At 46.3% G+C, this 17,785-nt stretch overlaps 1 protein-coding gene across 1 annotated transcript in view; it reads left to right on the top strand.

Annotated features, from left to right (window-relative positions):
* PDXDC1 (pyridoxal dependent decarboxylase domain containing 1) overlaps positions 1-17,785 on the top strand; it is a 57,646-nt gene that overhangs the window by 36,241 nt on the left and 3,620 nt on the right. The window contains exons 13-23 of the mRNA XM_059898173.1: positions 3,121-3,171; positions 8,361-8,424; positions 10,140-10,228; positions 11,369-11,474; positions 12,961-13,132; positions 13,736-13,854; positions 14,124-14,245; positions 15,222-15,314; positions 15,403-15,499; positions 16,377-16,481; positions 16,999-17,225. Coding sequence (XP_059754156.1) covers positions 3,121-3,171; positions 8,361-8,424; positions 10,140-10,228; positions 11,369-11,474; positions 12,961-13,132; positions 13,736-13,854; positions 14,124-14,245; positions 15,222-15,314; positions 15,403-15,499; positions 16,377-16,481; positions 16,999-17,225 — 1,245 coding nt within the window. The remainder of the gene's footprint in view (positions 1-3,120; positions 3,172-8,360; positions 8,425-10,139; positions 10,229-11,368; positions 11,475-12,960; positions 13,133-13,735; positions 13,855-14,123; positions 14,246-15,221; positions 15,315-15,402; positions 15,500-16,376; positions 16,482-16,998; positions 17,226-17,785) is intronic.

Raw genomic sequence — 17,785 nt, 5'->3', positions numbered from 1 at the left:
CACATGTTCCCTGAGAGCAAAAATCAGTGTCCTCCTTCTTTTCTTCCTCCTTCTCATCTTCATCTTCATGAGAAGCAGTTCCTGAGCATTTACTCAGTGCCAGGTGCTGTGCAGCACTGTGGATGCAGGCTCTCATTTGGTCCCTACAGCTTCCCCAGAATGTAAAGTCCACTGATAACATATTAAGAATTAGTTTTCATGGGGCTTCCCTGTTGGCGCAGTGGTTGGGAGTCTGCCTGCTAATGCGGGGGACACGGGTTCGGGCCCTGGTCTGGGAGGATCCCGCATGCCGCGGAGCGGCTGAGCCCGTGAGCCACAATTGCTGAGCCTGCGCGTCTGGAGCCTGTGCTCCACAACGGGAGAGGCCGTGATGGTGGGAGGCCCGCGCACCGCGATGAAGAGTGGCCCCCGCTTGCCGCGGCTGGAGAAAGCCCTCGCACAGAGACGAGGACCCAACACAGCCATAAAAAAAATAAATAAATAAAAATTTTTAAAAAAAAATTAGTTTTCATGAGGGGTTTTCCTGTGTCCAACACTCAAACATCTGTTGAATTAATGACCCCCAGGCCATGCAGTATATATTATTTTGTCCCCACATTAGTGATGAGAGAGCTGGGATTGAGATATTAACGATGATGACAGTTGTCATCACTTATGTAACGCATGCCACGTTCTAGACACCTAACATGTATCAACTCGTGGAGGATAGATACTGTCACCCCACTATGTAGTTGAGGGAACGGAAGCACAGAGAGGCTGAAAAACTTGTCCAAGGTCATAGCTAGTAAGTGGCAGATAAGTAATTTACCCACAGTCCCACAGGTGGTAAGGGGCAGAGCCAGGCTTTGAACCCAGATGTGGTTATTCCAGACCCTGTGCTTCTGACGAGCTCTTAACGGTGCTGTGCACTCTCATTTACCTTTGCTCTTCCTCCCAATATCGGTACTGTGCCTCGCACACATTTGTACTCGGTAGTTTGGTTTTGTTTTTTTTCTGTTTTTGTTTTTGTTTTTTAATATTTTCTTGGCCACGCCATGTGGCATGTGGAATCTTAGTTCCCTGACCAGGGATTGAACCCACACCCCTTGCATTGGAAGCACAGAGTCTTAACCACTGGACCGCCAGGGAAGTCCCTGGTATTTTGTTTTTTGTTTTTTGTTTTTGAGATATAATTGATATATAACATTATATTCGTTTCAGGAGCACATCATAATGATCTGATATTTGTATGCATTGTGAAACGATCACCACAATACATCTAGTTAACATCCATCACCACACATAGTTACAAAAAATTTTCTTTTCTTGTGATAAAGACCTTTAAGATTTATTCTCTTAGCAACTTTCAAACATGCAATACAGTATTAAAGTTACTACAGTATTGGGAATTCCCTGGTAGTCCAGTGGTTAGGACTTCATGCTTCTACTGCTGGGGCCCGGTTTCAATCCCTGGTCGGGGAACTAAGATCCTGCAAGCAGCAAGTTGTGGCCAAAAAAAAAAAGTTACTACAGTATTATTGACTATATTCCCCATGACTCATTTTTTTTTTTAATTTTTTTTTTTTTAATTTTTTTAATGATATTCTTGTCTGCTTACATTCTTTTTATTTATGTATGTATGTATGTATGTATGGCTGTGTTGGGTCTTCGTTTCTGTGCGAGGGCTTTCTCTAGTTGTGGCAAGCGGGGGCCACTCTTCATCGCGGTGCATGGGCCTCTCACTATCGCGGCCTCTCGTTGCCGAGCACAGGCTCCAGACGTGCAGGCTCAGTAATTGTGGCTCACGGGCCGAGTTGCTCCGCGGCATGTGGCATCTTCCCAGACCAGGGCTCGAACCCGCGTCCCCTGCATTGGCAGGCAGATTCTCAACCACTGCGCCACCAGGGAAGCCCATGACTCATTTTTAATAACTGCAGTTTGTACCTTTTGATCCCTTTCACCCACCCACCCCCAGCCCCCGCCTCTAGCAACCACCAGTCTTCTCTGTAGCTATGAGCTTTGTTTTGTTTTGTTTTAGATTTCACATGTAAGTGAGATCATATGGTATTTGTCTTTGTCTGAATTATTTCACTTAGCATAATGCCCTTAAGGTCTACCCATGTTGTTGCAAATGACAAGATTTCATTCTTTTTTATGGCTGATTATTTTCTATTGTGTGTGTGTTTGTCTGTGTGTGTGTGTGTATGTATCCCATCTCCTTTATCCATTCATCCTTTGATGGACACTTAAGTTGTTTCCGTATGTATCTTGGTGATCATAAATAATGCTGCAGTGAACATATCTTGTCGAATTAGCGTTTTCATGTTCTTCAGTTCAGATAACCCACGTGGACTTGCTGGATCATATGGTGGTTCTATTTTTAATGTTTTGCGGAAGCTCCATATGTTTTCCACAGTGGCTGCACCAATTTACATTCCCACCACCAGTTCACAAGCATTCCTTTTTCTCCACATTCTTGTGAACACTTGTCATTTCTTGTCTTTTGATGACAGTCATTCTAACAGGTGTGAGGTGATATCTCATTGTGCTTTTGATGTGCATTTCCCTGATGATTAGCGAAGTTGAGCATCTTTACATGTGCCTGTTGTCCATCTGTATGTCTGGAAAAATGTCTGTTCAGATCTTCTGCCCATTTTTAATTGGATTGTTTGGTTTTTTGCTGTTGAATTGTATGAGTTGTTTGTATATTTTGGATATTAACCCCTTATCAAATAAATGATTTGCAAATATTTTCTCCCATTCCATAGGTTCCCTTTTCATTTTGTTGATTATTTCCTTTGCTGTGCAGAAGCTTTTTAGTCTGACATAGTCTGCTTGTTTAATTTTGCTTTTGTTGCCTTGCACTCAGTAGTGATTGAATGACCTATATTGCTAATATGACAAATTCACATATGTCTCATTAGAAAAAGCTTTTCTGGAACCACTAAATGTAACTTGTAACTGAAATATTGGGGAATATTTGCAGATGTTTAAATGCAAAAATTGGCAGCCGAAATTAGAAATCATCAAGTTGCAGATGGCTTTATCTGCCTGAGATCCTTGTTTGCAGACCTGCAAAGACCCTCATAAAAACCGCTTCTTAATATGAAATTACATAAGCTGTTTTTTTGTCATTTGCAGAGTCAGCGATTGCAAGAAAGTTTGAAGAAAGTGAACCACATCAAAATCTTGGTATAGTACATAATTTGATCTGTTTTTTGAAGTAAATAACTCTTAACTTCAGTGACTTAGAATGATTTTCTCCAGATTTGATGCATGTCCATGGAATTGTGGCAGCTCCAGTAAAACCACATTCTTTGGGAGAGAGTCATGCATGTACTGATGACCTAATTCTGCAGTTAGCAGAAGCCTAGAAATTTGCCCCTTATACTGTTTGAACCCATACAGTGCTTTTCATATAATCCATTTGCAGTTTTTATTCTGTTAAAATTTAGCATTGCACAAAGATGTAATAAGCACCATTGATTTCACCTGCCCAAGGATTTTTAGAACACCCATCTTCCTGAAATGAAAAATCATTTTGTCTGTGAGTGCTTTGGGCTACTCTTTCTGAAACCCTTTGACCCCAGAGTTGGCATTTGCATGAAGGGGAATAAGGCAGAGAAAAGGGGGTGGCCCTGGTGTCTTCCTGAAAGATGCCACCATCTGTCAGAGATTGTGCCCTAAGGCTGGTAACTAGACAAGTAGATGAGGATGTAGGGGGTCTGATAACCAAGTATCAGTTCAGGTTTGAATGTTTTCATGTTTTGCTTCATTGTATTTTAGGATTTCAGAAAAAATGTAGATCAGATTCTAATTTAAACAGGGTCACTGGTGTTTCTTTGACAATTCTGCAGGATACAGTTAAGTTTAAAACGAATGTTTGAGTTTATTTGGGGTTCAGGTGAGTGCAGTTTATTTCCACTTTAGTACACAGTTCGGTTTAAGTGCGTGAATGGGGGCTGCTCACATTGCCTTCTGAGTAGGAGCTTGGAGCTACTCAGCTGACCTGAGGTGACTCAAGTCCTAGCTTGGAAGAGGACAGTGGCCCCTCCGGAGAAGCAGAGGGATGAATGTAAGTCAGGAGACTTGGGTTCCAATTTCAGCAGTACCACTGGGGCCCTGTGACACTGACTCATTCTGTTAACCTCCTAAGCCTGTGAGCTCAGCTGTCGGTGAAGGTATGTTGGTTGGACGCCCTTGACTGCAAACAGAGAGAACTAAATTATGGACTAGAATGAGTGCGCTGGTGGGGTGAAGGCAGTGCTGGGCCTGTGTACTTCCTGTCCCACCCTTGCTGAGCCCTCTGGGGCTCCTCTTCATGTCCTCTCCTTCCTCATTCTCCTCCAAGCAGGGAGGAGCAGATGGTGCTAACTGATCTCCAGCTGGTTCGGAGCGCCTCTGTAAGGCCACATGTGGCCCGGGCATAACCCTGCGCCCTCCCTCCTTGCAGTGGCTGCTCTGCTCCGTAGGGGGTACAGTAACTGGCAGACACCATGAGGCATCGTGGCCTGTCGGTAATCCATCATCATCATCATCATCATCATCATCATCATCATCACAGCTGCTGTTTGTGAAATGCTTGCTGTGTAGCATACGTGGTACTAAGTCCCTTTCATGCCTATTTCTTTTAACCCTCACAAGTCTCCTTTGTACGTGCTGTTCCCTGTACCTGAAAACACTGTTCCCCCTAATTCTTCTCATTACTGATTTCTTATCCATCAGATCTCAGTTCAAATATCATCTCTTCAGAGAGGCCTTCCCTGAGCCCCGACCCTACCTAGAATAACATCCACCACCTTCCATCACTCTCTGGGCTCTGGGTTTTTTCCTTCATTGAACTTATTACTACCTGGAATCGTGGTCTGTATTTGTTTGTTGTCTGTTTTTCCCCTGTAGAAGCCTTGTAAAGGCAAGGACTTTTGTCTGTTTTTTCATGGTTTTATGTCCTGTGCCAAGTATGATACTTGGCGTACAGTAGGCATGCGAGTGTGAATAAATACATAGAATCTGTGAGTTGGACGCAGTGGTTATTCCCTTTTTACTAGTGAGGAAGGTAAGGCACAGATAGGTTGAGTGCGTGCCCAGGCTGCCCAGCGAGGCAGTGGTAGAGCTGGATGCACCCTCAAAGCCTGCGACCTTAGTCAGTGCACCATCCCTCTGCGGTCAGTTACAGGAGAGTGAATTCCTCCTGCCTCAGGCTCGTTATGAGGGGTATATCACATAATGCGTGGGAAAGCAAAATGAAGACTGTCAGGCACCATAAAATAGAAGCAATTATTAAGTGTCTTTTGCTCCTCACCACAGTATTTGTCTAGTGCTTTCATAGGTACTGACTCCGGAATCCTCACAATAAGTCTCTGGGGTAGAGTGGCGTTATCTCCATTTCTGTGGCTCAGATGAGTCGTGTGTCCACAGTCCCAGAACTAGTATGTGGCAAAGCCAGGACTTGACCCCAGGTTATCACAGAAGAGCTTCTCTGCTGCTCAGCCACTCCCTTCTCCAGGCGTCCATGGCCTTCTTCCTTCCCATCTGGACGGCCCTTCAGGAGCCTCTCCCATCCCAGAAGCACAAGCCCACTGCCCGAGCTCACCACCTCCAGCACCAAGGCCTTTTCCAGGGCCCGGGATGGTGCTTGTGCCCCACTTTATCAGTGCCCAATTCAGTCTCCTCTGCAACTGCATTCTGATAAGGCTGTTGTTTCACAGGACTCTTATCCAGCACATGGAGTAGATTCTAAAGTCAGCATGTGAGGGGAAACTCTAATATTGTCACCCTTACGCCTGAAAATTCCAAAATGCCTCTGGGGGGCAGTTAACACGGTTTCGTGTTTACGTCTCTGCTGGCTTTTAAGATTTTCTTGGTCCTTAGTGTACTGCCACTTTCACCATGATATATCTAAGTAAGGATTTTTTTTTTTAATCTTGCTTGGGACTTGTGCTAATTGAACCTGAGGATTCTTTTTCTTAATCCTGTAAAATTCATTTTTTCAGCTATGACCTCTTTCTCTAGTCGTACCTTCTGGAACCCCAGTGGGCTGCATATTGAACCTTGTCATCCCACCTTCCATCAGTCTCTTGGATACCTCCATCTCTTTGCTGCCTTCTAGTGTAGCCCTTCAGATCCATCTTGGAGTTCAGTAATTTGCTCCGGAGCTGCGTCTAATCTGCTGTTTAACCTATTCACTGCGTTTGTACTTTCAGTGACCTCTTTTTCATTTCAGGATATTCTCATTAGTTCTTTTTCAAGTTATTCTCTGTTTTATAAGCATCTTCTTAAAAAAAAAAAAGATTTCTGGTCCTTCGTTTCTGTTTAAACACAGTGATCGACGTCTGTTCCGATGGTTGTTTCAGTGTCTCGGTTCTTGGGGCCACAAATTCTCCTCTCAGCTGTGTCTGCTGACTCTTGCTCCCTGTGTGTGTTGTAATTTTTCTGTTATGAGCTAAATTTTTTTTTTCTTCTGTGACTGGCCTAGGTCCATTTATTTATGTTGGTTTCACAGCTCTAGGAGTCTTACACTACAGAGGACATCACACCCAGGTGCAGAACACACCTGACATTTTGATTTCTCATGAGAGAATTTTTTCTCTCTCTACAGAGTATCAGGCAGAGTTAAGCTTTCTTACTGATCAGTGGGTGGAGTTTTTCTCTCTTTTCATGAAGAGTGTTTTTCAAGGGTCCTGGCTTTATGTAAACTCAGCACCATCCCTCACATGGGCTTCAAACCCATGACCTTAGACATTAAAGCGAAGTTCCAGGCCCCATCCGTGCTCCCCCCCGCCCCCCAGCCCCTGCAGCTCAGCTTACACTATTCTTTCTGTTTTCTCTTCTTTCTGGATTCACCTTTTTTTGTGAGCCTAGCAATGGTTTGAACTTCTTTTGGTTATTGGTGACATTTAATCAAGCATTTCAGGTATTTAGAATTGATGACTTAAGTATTAGCTTGGTCTACCATGTTGCCGGAACCAGAATTCTATGTATGTAACCCTGTACAGGATTTCTTATGCAGGCTGACATTTGAGACCACTGAGCTCAAAGAAATAAGAAACAAAAGACTATAGAAGTCTTGGCACTCAAGTCATTCTGCCTTATCCTAACTGAGAATAGGGGAATGGGTGTAGAATTTTGTCACTTCGTTCCTCTTTACTTATTGGGCTTACTTTGTTCTATATAAATATTAAACCCCTCTAACTTTAAAGGTATTAATAGATTTATTTGTTTATGTGAAAGTTAAAGGAGATAGTACCTATGAAAGCACAGGAATTGGCTCAATAAATAATTGGCAGATTCGAATGTACCTCTTGCTTGATCTGAATCACATCCACTGTTCCTTTGAAAAGCTTAGTAGAGAAGATCTTGCGCCAGCTACTTCCTGTCTCTGCAGTTAGCACATCCTGTTGTGGCCCTACGAGTGAGCCATCACTGGCAGAGCCTTGGGAAATGGTTTCAAGATGAGAATTGTAGTACTGGAATTGTTAAATGCTTAGAGATCTTCTCTCCCTTCTCCCACCTCCCCCCATTTCAAATACCACAGTCTGTCAAGGGCATTGCCGCTCCCTTTGTGTCCTGACCCCACAGGAAAGCTGACGGCTCACTGTGCATTCATTCAGTGGAGAACATGAACCTAGTGCTGTGCAATCTTAATGCAGTGGACGTCTTCATCTGTTATGAAATCTGTTAGTGAAGATAGTTGTCTGATGCCTGTCCCGAATATAAGTACCGCTTCAATGATTTAGAAAAACGTAGCTTCAGTTCTAGACTGTGGTTATCCACTTTGCCAGCAGGACTTGCATCCTGCTCAGAGAGTTTTACAGGGTGAGTAGAGGGTGAGTAGAAAAAGCTCCAGTCAGTCCTGCTTGAGGTGGCGTCACTTCTGGATTCTTGAAAGCTCGGACGCTCGACAGTGATTCTAGTGCCACTTTTTCCTTGCCTTTTTTGATCTTTCACGTTAGACCCATGTTTATCCATAATTATTAAAATTTCCTCCCACTTTTCATTTTCAAGGTACCAGTGTCAGATGTTATAATTCAGCCATGTATTCTCGGGACTGGCTTATAATTACGTCTAAGAATTTTACTAAACCCTTGATTTTTGTTTCTCTAGCAAATGAAATTAACCTTTGAACTTTTTTATGTGGTTTTTTGGTGGTGGTGGTGTGTGTGTGTGTGTGTGTTTCGGCTTGCAGGAAGTTAGTTCCCCGACCAGGGATTGAACCCAGGCCCAGGCAGTGGAAGCACCGAGTCCTAACCACTGGACCACCAGGGAATTCCCTTTATGTGTTTAAGTGCCAATGTCTGTAGCCTGTTTTTCAAGCTCACTGACTGATTTTGTAGGTGTTTGAAATTTACTGTTACTTGGTAATAATCAGATTCCATTTTTAGGTGGAGGATGAGCTCAGTTCGCCAGTGGTGGTGTTCAGATTTTTCCAGGAGTTACCAGGCTCAGGTAGGTGATTTTAAAAAGGGGGTTATTTTTCTATCTGTGTTTAAGGGCTTTGAATTTTAAACCACTTCAAGTTTAACTAAATAATCCAAAATATTTTGATTGCTAGAATCTTATCATCATTTCAAAAAAAATTTAATAATGTTCACAAGAACTCCAGACCTATTTGCCTTAGCATTTTCCTGACAGTTTCCTATGATTAAACCAGTGTTTTCCAAACACCAGTCCCTGGACTAGTGCTGGAATGAATGAGAGAGAGTCCCTTGAAAATAGAGTTGGGGGCCCTCCTTCCTGAGTATTTGACTCAGTAAGCTGGATCTAGGAATCTCTATCTTTAACAAATGTCCCAAGTGCCCCCCTACCCAGTCCAGGGCTCTGTTATCTTTCACCTGACGGCCACGGTCCCCTCTCACCTGACCTCTCACTTCCACACATTCCACACGCTCCATTCCCGTCCGCTCTCCCCATCCTGTCACCTCCCTGCCCAGAAGCCTGCGTATCTTCCGTTCCAGATGGAAGGCCTGCGGGTCCTAGCCCTTGCCTTCCCCTCCGACTTCCTCTTCTTGCTCACTGTTCTTCAGTCAGACTGGTCTTCCCTGAGTCTCTAGAACACTCCACCGTTTCCCAGAGCAGGACCGCTGCACTGCTGTCCCCCCCCGCTCTTCTGGCTCCTCCTCACCATTCAGGTCTCCGCAGCGTCCGCCTCCTCATGGAGGCCCTCCCTGCCTGTCCTGTCCAAGGTGACTCCCTCACATTATATCAGAGCTCCTGCCTTCTTTCAAGGCCCTAACAACAATGTATGGTGATTTCATTTCATTTCCTTATGCTATTTCTTCAATAGAAGGTAAGCACCACCCTGACAAAAACCTTGTCTGCCTCATATCATAACCCCGTGCCCAGCGCAGTGCCTGGCACAAGCAGGCACCTCGACCATTTAACAAAAGGAGGCCAGTTGTGTTCTGAGGCCTGGTGTGCTCCTGGGTCTCTGATTTCCCTGCACGGTGCTCAGTGCTGGTAGACTGGTTGGTAACTTATAATTTTATGCTTTGATTTTCCCTCAGAATTCCTTGAAAGAAAAACTTTTTAAATGAAATTAAGAATTCTATTTGTGAGAATATATTCAAGTGTTGTATTTTTCATGAGAAAAAAAAGTGAAAGCTTTAAACCCTCTGTAACATATATATTTTTTAAAAATTTTAATTGTGGTTAAAAAACCCCATAAATTTACCACCTTAACCATTTTAAAGTGTACAGTTCAGTAGTGTTAAATATATTCACATCGTTGGACAACAGCTCTCCAGAAATTTTTTGTCTTGCAAAACAAACTTCATACCCATTAAACACTAGCTCCCATTCCCTGCTCCCCCAGCCCCTGGCACCCACCATTCTACTGTCTCTCTGAATTAGACAACTTTACCTCATGTTAGTGGAATCACACAGTGCTTGTCTTTTTGTGACTAGCTTATTTCATTTAGCATAACACCTTCAGGGTACATTATGTTGAGCATGTGACAGACTTTCCTTACTTCTTACGGCTGTATGTACTCCGTCGTATGTATGTGCCATTTTGTTCATTCATGGTGAGATATACATTTGATTTCCGGTTGAGACATTTCTCTCAGGTTAACGTTGGGAGCTAAGTGAAATGGGGTTGGAGGGGTGTTTTGTAATTAGCTGTGTTTCTGGGAGGCGAATCCCTTCTCTGTGTTGTGTGTCAGATCCAGGACTTAATGCCATCCCAGCGCCCAACATGGCCCCGTCAGCAGTCAGCCAGGAGAGGCACTCCTGCGACGCACTGAACCGCTGGGTAAGAATGGCTGTCACGTGCCCTTTCTTCTGCATCCTGGATGGTTGGGATAACACATGGTCCTGTCTGGGAAATCAGAAACCCACAGGGGCAGCCTCTTGTGAAGGCGCGGGGCTTCGTCCTGGGCCTCTGAAGCAGACCACAGCCCCACATGCTGCACGACTTCCAGCAGGTCCTGTCAACACTGTTCCCGCTGGTTCCTCACGGGACTGTTTCCCTGCTGCTGTGTAAGGCTGAACAACAACATGCAAAACGTGGCCTGCGGTGTAGCCACTTTGGAGCTCTGGTGATACCAGAAGCACATGAGCCAGACCCTTGCACGCCTCTGGCAGTCTGGCGACATGGATCAAGAGCATTATGCTTTGGCTGCTTTTTGACACTGAAATCATACCTCCTGGATTTGAGTGTAAAGAATATTCTAAACAATGTAAAGATGTTCACCAGAGCAGTACCAGTCCTAGCAAAACATTGGACAAGCCCCCAGTGGTTAGGACTCCGCGCTTCCACTGCAGGGGGCGAGGGTTAGATCCGTGGTCGGGGAACTAAGGTCCTGCAAGCTGCATGGCTCGACCTAAAAAGACACAAAATGAAACAAAAAACATTGGACATGCCCAACCTAGGGGTTTTGGTGGATAAATTATGGTACATCCACACAGTGACATTCAGAACTGCCAATATAAACCACATAGCTGCATGTTTATGGCAGAGGGGAAACGGTCATTGTAAATTACGTGAAAAAATGCAGATTACTACACAGCATGTGGAATGTCATGTTTTATGACAACAGAAGACACACACACACACATATACACCCCGAAGATCCAGGGGGTGGGGGATGGTTATGCCACATGTCAACAGTGGGTGTCTCTCAGTGGTGTATTGTGGGTAAATTTTCTTTTTTTTTACTTTACCTGTATTGCCTAGATCTTTCTATAGTGAACTTATATTTTTTAGTAAGAAAAAATGTAAAATTTACGGTTTTTAAAAACAAGGTGCCGTAAGTATTCAAAGAAAATTAAAGGTGAAAGGAAACTAGCCTCCAGTAGCCTCTTGGGTCTGGGCTGAGCGGACGAGGGCAGGTCCAGAGACTCTGGATTCCCTCCTTGCGGGAGTGTGTGCATTCTGCCCCTTTCCCTGCAGCTGGGAGAACAGCTGAAGCAGCTGGTGCCCGCGAGTGGCCTCACGGTCGTGGATCTGGAGGTGGAGGGCACGTGCGTGCGGTTCAGCCCCCTGACTACTGCGGCAGGTAACCAGTCTTCGTGGGTCGCCCTCGCTGTTCTGGGAGCACCAATGCTGTGTCTGTCAAAGTCCAGGCTGTGATATTCTCTTCTCTCCCTGGAGAGGCTTTTCCTTTTCCTTTGGTCTGAGTTTAGGTAGATTAACCTTCCGGGGTAACTTCTGAGAAAGAGAGACCTCTGAAGTCAGTTGAATTCCTGTGTTTTGATGTCCTGTGACCCTCTGTTCAGTGGTTCTCAGCCCAGACTGACTTCAGAATCCCTGTGGAGCTCTGAAAACTCCCAGCGCCTGGGCCCCACCTGCAGAGATTCTGGTTGACTGACTGGGTTTACTTGGAGTGGAGCCTGGGCACAGTAGGCCAGTGAAGGTTGAGAACCACTGTTGTAGACATTTTAGAGAACTACAGAGCTGAAAGCACGTGGACTTTTATGACAAAGTCCTGGGGATTCTTGTTTCCCCCCTCGGCCATTTCATACCTGTAGGACCTGGAGCAAGTTTCTTATCTCCAGAGCTGTTCCCCACCCCCTCATAGTGGTGACGTGAAGATTAAACTGTGAGATTGTGAATATGAAATGGCTTGGGTAGTGGTTGGTGTATTTTATAGTAGGCACTTAAAAATAATCTGAAAAGAGGTGCCTTAAAAATCTGATTGTGCTTTTTTCTGAGATGATTTAAACATTTTCAGAAAATGTTTGATGGTTTTTCATGAGGTGTTTTCAACATTTTTGGAAAGATATTTTCTCAAAAACATAAAAGTGGTGAAGTGCAGGCAACTGCCCTGCACAGAAGAGCCATCGTGAAGATAGCCAGTGGCCTCCAGGCCTTCTAGGAGTCTCTGCTCCTGCTATGCAGGGGGCCTAGCCCCAGAGGCTTAGCCTCTGAACCTGGAAAAGCTAGCTGTGGATACCCCAGGCCACCTACGTTGAGGCTTAGATCACATAAGTGTTGGAATCAGCAGAAGTGAGGGCGCCGTGATGTTGCCAAGACTCTTGGATCCCTGAACCCTGAGCCCTCTCAGGCTCTGACCTGCAGAAGTACTTGGTACTGTCGCCATCATCACCCTGCCCTTCTGCCCCCAACCCTTGCCCCCAGAAACCCCTCTCTTTCTCTCCATGTGAACGTAGAGCGAGAACTGTGTGGTCGCCTCCTTGTTTCTAACCTGTGCTATGATGTTTATAACCTGACTTAAGCAGAGTCTTTCTGTGAGAAGAATCTGATTTCTATGGTAGGATTTCCTTGTGTATTAAATCGGAGAGGTTAATTCTTCGGTGTAAGGAAAAAATGTGTCTACACCTGGGGCAGCCAGCTATATGAATTTTCAACACCTGATTCTTCCATATCTGGGTTTAGTGGCTTTTTTTTTTTTTTTTTTAACTCCTCAGCTCAGCTAATGTGCTGTACCTAGAGCTGCTTTCTGACAGTAGAAGTGGGAGCACTGCCCCCTCATTTTCAGCCATTCTTTAAGCGTTTCCCTTGCATTCTGTGCACGTGTTCAGTTTTAGGAACTCGGGGAGAGGATGTGGATCAGCTCGCAGCCTGCATCCAGAGCAAGCTCCCAGTCCTGACCTGTACGCTGCAGCTGCGAGAGGAGTTCAAGCAGGAGGTGACGGGAACAGCAGGTCTCTTACACGTTGATGACCCAAACTGGCCTGGAATAGGGGTTGTCAGGTACGATGTAAAGACCGTGGGTGGGTCATTTTGTGAACCAGCTTAGAAATCTAAGATGACTACGTGGCGTGACAGTGTTCATGTCTGATGAAAGTTCATCTAGATGTGCTGGGCATTTACAAGAGCACAGCGGGCAGGCGGCCCAGCGCGCACTGAGTGAAATAGGAGTTGCTGTGTTCTTTCTGTGCCAGCTTGAAAGTTAACTAGGAGAAGTACGTTGGGTGCACCACTTGACGTGCGTACAGAGAACTACAACTCACTAAGGAGAAGCCAGTTCCCAGTTCCTCTGGTTCAGTGTGTGTCCCTCCTGTGGCCCCTTCGTCCCCTCTCTGGATCAGGGAAGCCTCCTGTTCCTCTTACAAGTGATGGGACTTCCCAGCCTTGCCCCTCCTTCTACATTTCATGCCCCTGGAGACTTGGGCTTCCCTTGGGACTTTCTGGAAAGGTTTGATCTTGAGACCCTCTGAGTGGCTCCTTTGCCCTTTGTCTCATTCCACACCCTTGGTAACTTCCAGTAGCTTCTATTCCACCTGTTATCCTGTGTCTGAAGAGACACTTGATCTTGTAGATTCCTGAAGTACTGTTATGTGATATCGTTTATAGGTATGAACACGCTAATGATGATAAAAGCAGTTTGAAATCGGATCCAGAAGGGGAAAAAATCCATGCTGGACTCCTGAAAAAGTTAAATGAACTGGAATCTGACCTTACATTTAAAATGGGTAATTACTCCTTCTAAAGTCAACTGTGAACTTTGACAGCTGTTTTTTAACTGGTTTGAAGGGAAGTGGCCTCTCTTAGCTATTTAGATCTTCCCAGGGTGAGAGAGCCCTCTGCCCCTTCTGCAGCCTCTCTGGGTCCCATCTCCTCATTAGATCCATGTCCTCACCCCCTCGGGGAGGCTCCTCTGTGCCTGGTCGCGCTGCTGTACAGGGAGTGGCCCGTGTCTGAGGACTTGGGAACCAAGTCGGTCTGTTGTTTCTGCCCGCAGGCCCTGAGTATAAAAGCATGAAGAGCTGTATTTACATTGGCATGGCGAGTGACGACATAGATGTTTCTGAACTAGTGGAGACCATTGCAGTCACAGCCCGAGAAATCGAGGAAAACTCCAGGGTCTGTAAGACTAATCAGTGTCTCATTCCTTTCTGGGTTTTCCCTGGGCAATTAGCTGGAGTCACAAACGAAGAAGCTACCCTTGGCAGTGTCTGTTCATTCATTCTTTACCCAAGTTTTTAAAGGCTTCCTGTGAGCCAGGCATTGTGCAGGCATCAGGGATGCCGGTGATGTGATGCGGTCACTGCCCTCAGTGAACTCACAAGCCAGAGCGGGGAAGAGACGCATGTGAGCAACTGAGGTAGTAAATGTTGTGGACAGAAGTTAGGGGAGGCTGTGCATTCAGGAAGATGTGTTCACCTCTGCCCGACAAGGCCAGGGAAGATTTCCTGGTTGGAGCTGGTCCTGAGGCTGGATGGGATGGTGCTTCTGATAACAGAACTTTCCGCCAGTAATAGACCTGCTTCTCTTGGCCAGTTGGCACGGAGGACCAGGCTGTCAGACTTACAGGACGCTCTCCACACCAGATATGCGAGTCACTAGAAATTACTCAAAAGGAGAGAAAAGGGACCAAAGCCAGACTGGTCTGAGAGGAGGCAGAAACCTGTGTCATGTGATTCACTTTTGGTAGTAGGGGTGCGGAAGAGAAGGGAGTTTGAAATGAAGCCTAGGAGCCAAGCTTATTCATTCTTGGGTGGACTTCTTGAAGTTTCTTCCAAACCCGCCTATATTACTTCTGCCTCTGTCTCCATGAATGTTGAGAGTCATGTCTGTTTTCTATTGATATGACATTCAGATCACAGGGACAGTTATTGCTGTTCCCTGGAAAATGAGGCTGGTCACCAAGGTACGTCTGCCTAGGCCTCCTTTAACATTTTGACCTCTTCTATTTGACATTCTGTTTTATTTTTACACTGACATTTTAAAGTGCCATTTACTAATATACTTTTGAAAAATGTCCCCAGCGCTATGTTAATAGTTCTAGGCCTTCAGCAAGAAGCTTAGACAAATAATGCCTTTCTTGGTCTTAACACAGCTTCTGGAAAACATGACAGAAGTGGTTCGGAAAGGAATTCAGGAAGCTCAGATTCAACTGCAGAAGGCAAATGAGGAGCGACTTCTGGAAGAGGTGAGGCCCCAGGGTGGGCTCCCCCGCTGGCCTCAGGCTGGGCGCCAGCCTCCACAGGACGGCCTTGAGCAACGGTTATGTTTTGCAGGGGGTGTTACGGCAGATCCCCGTGGTAGGATCCGTGCTGAATTGGTTTTCTCCAGTACAGGCTTCACAAAAGGGAAGAACTTTTAACCTAACGGCAGGTAGGACTCTCTCTCATCTGGAGAGTTTTGCCAGATGATGCCCTGGGATCCCCCGCTCGTGCTGAGGAGCCTTGTCCGTGCCCCAGGCTTTACACCGAGCACTGGGCCGGGACTCTTGTGAGAGGAGGCGAGACGTGTCTGCCCCTGGGACTCTGCCATCTTTCCTCTCCTGCCCCGACAGCTGAAGCAGTATGAAAGCAGATGCCCGTTGCCCACAGCCGACTCCTCTTGGCCTCAGCAGGAACGCGTTCGCTCGGCTGTTCAGTCCTCCAGACAGTGTGTCCTGGACGTTTGGGTTCAGTGTTAACATTCTGTGCAGTCCTCATTAGTGTTTTGCCCCAGCAGAGAGCTGCTCTTGCCAGGGGCAAGTGAAAGATTATAGTCTGTAGCACTGAGCCATTTTATTTCAAACCAGGCAACCAGCAAGTATTCCCAGTTGCTGGGATCTGGGGAAGATGATACTGAGCTGCAGGCCCCTCCTTTCCTGTTCTACCAGTGGAATAATTCCCTGAACCTGGGGCCCCTTCCCCAGGAAAGAATGACTACGGTGTCATATGACAGCAAGGGATAACCTGACACTGAACCCGCCAAGCCTTTAGCAAAGAGGCATCCATCCCTTGTCGCTAAAGGACATTTCCCACCGGGGCCTGGCTCCCCAGGCACACTTGGGCCCCCCTGCTGTCTGGTTGTTTTCACACGTACACAGGACACGTGGGGAGACGAGGCTGAAACACCCCAGCAGGGCCGGGACTCACTCGTGGGCACAGCTGCGAGATGGCTTTGTCGCTTCCCGGCACGTGTCAGGAGGCCCAGGGCCTCCCCCAGGGCGCCTGCGCCAGGACCTCCCCCCACACCTCCCCGCCCCCCCTTTCTGCAGGCTCCCTGGAGTCCACGGAACACACATACGTGTACAAAGTACAAGGCTCGGGAGTAACACCGCCTCAGACCCCCTCAGGCGCTCGCACTAAACAGAGACTTCCAGGTACGTCACGTCTCCGTGTTTGAGTTCATTAACACTGAAGAAAACCAGTTGTATTTCCCCTGGTAAAACAGACCTTTGCATCATGTAACGCTTTACCCGTTTGGTATTAGCTGCATTCCTCTGTTTTCTTGATTCTTTAACCCAAAGTCCTATTTCTCGTCATTTAAGGACAGCTGTCACTGTCCCTTTAGCCGTTTCAAAGCCTTGGGGAAATACCTGGGTAGCACTCCCCGGGGGAGTCAGGGTCTGGACAGCTGTCATGCTTAACCTGGGGCTCACTCCCCTGAGCTTTTCCTGACTGAGGTTCCCTCAAAGTCCTCGGCGCTGGGGGCGCGTTAGTGTCACATCAGCTCTCATTTCTCACCTCCTCACTTACCTGCTTCAGAGTCAGTGATCCCAGGGGTTTCTGCTGAAGCCGTTGTGATTAAATAAAGCAATCACTTAGAGCACAGACAGCTTCCATTGCAGGGGTGTCGTTTTCCGAGTGTTCAGTGCCGTTCATTGATCTTCCTTCCAGGCCAGAAGCCTTTTAAAAGGTCCCTAAGAGGTTCAGATGCTGTGAGCGAGACCAGCTCAGTCAGTCACATCGAGGACTTAGAGAAGATGGAGCACCTGTCGGGTGGGCAAGATGCCTCGGAAGCCAACAGCCCTGAGCGGCACCCAGGGGCGCCCACCCCTCCAGAAGCCGAGCAGACGGGGGCCCTCCAGGACAGGGCCCAGCGCCTGGAAGATGACCGCCCACAGGTAGAAGAGCCAGAGAGCTTAAGATAAAATTCAGTGTTTGCCTGGAGACTGGACTGAATGTTCTTTCAGGGAAGATGAAGTTATTCTGAAAATGTGAACTGTGCCACATGTTAGTATGAGAGAAATTACTGTTATTTGTGCTTAACTGGGATTTTTGCACAAAAATGTGCCTGAAAGCCAGGCTTCTGGGAGGGCAATTGACTTGTCTAATTTTGTGGGTATGTATTGATAGAACAACAACTACTGTTTCTGTCTACCCAACTGTAGTAATACCTTTTCCCCCCCAGTTACCATAAACACTTTTTATTCACAGAGAAAACTTAGAATTTCAAGTGCCTGCCACTTGAAACACTTGCTCTTATCTTTCTAAACACATGTGTAAGAAGTTACTAGGTTGCACATAATAACTCTTTGGTAAGACAGCTTTCTTTAGAACTCTCTGGGTTCTCTGTTGTCCTGCTGCAGAGGAGACAGACAGCGTTCTTGGCCATCTGTTTTGCTTGGTGTTTAGTTTGATCAGGTTGCAGTATACAACTGGATTGCGTTTGGCTTGAAGGAGA

The sequence above is a fragment of the Balaenoptera ricei genome, chromosome 15, assembly GCF_028023285.1.
Source record: "Balaenoptera ricei isolate mBalRic1 chromosome 15, mBalRic1.hap2, whole genome shotgun sequence".
Lineage (NCBI taxonomy): Eukaryota > Metazoa > Chordata > Mammalia > Artiodactyla > Balaenopteridae > Balaenoptera > Balaenoptera ricei.
This window is presented reverse-complemented; position numbering and strand designations above follow the sequence as displayed.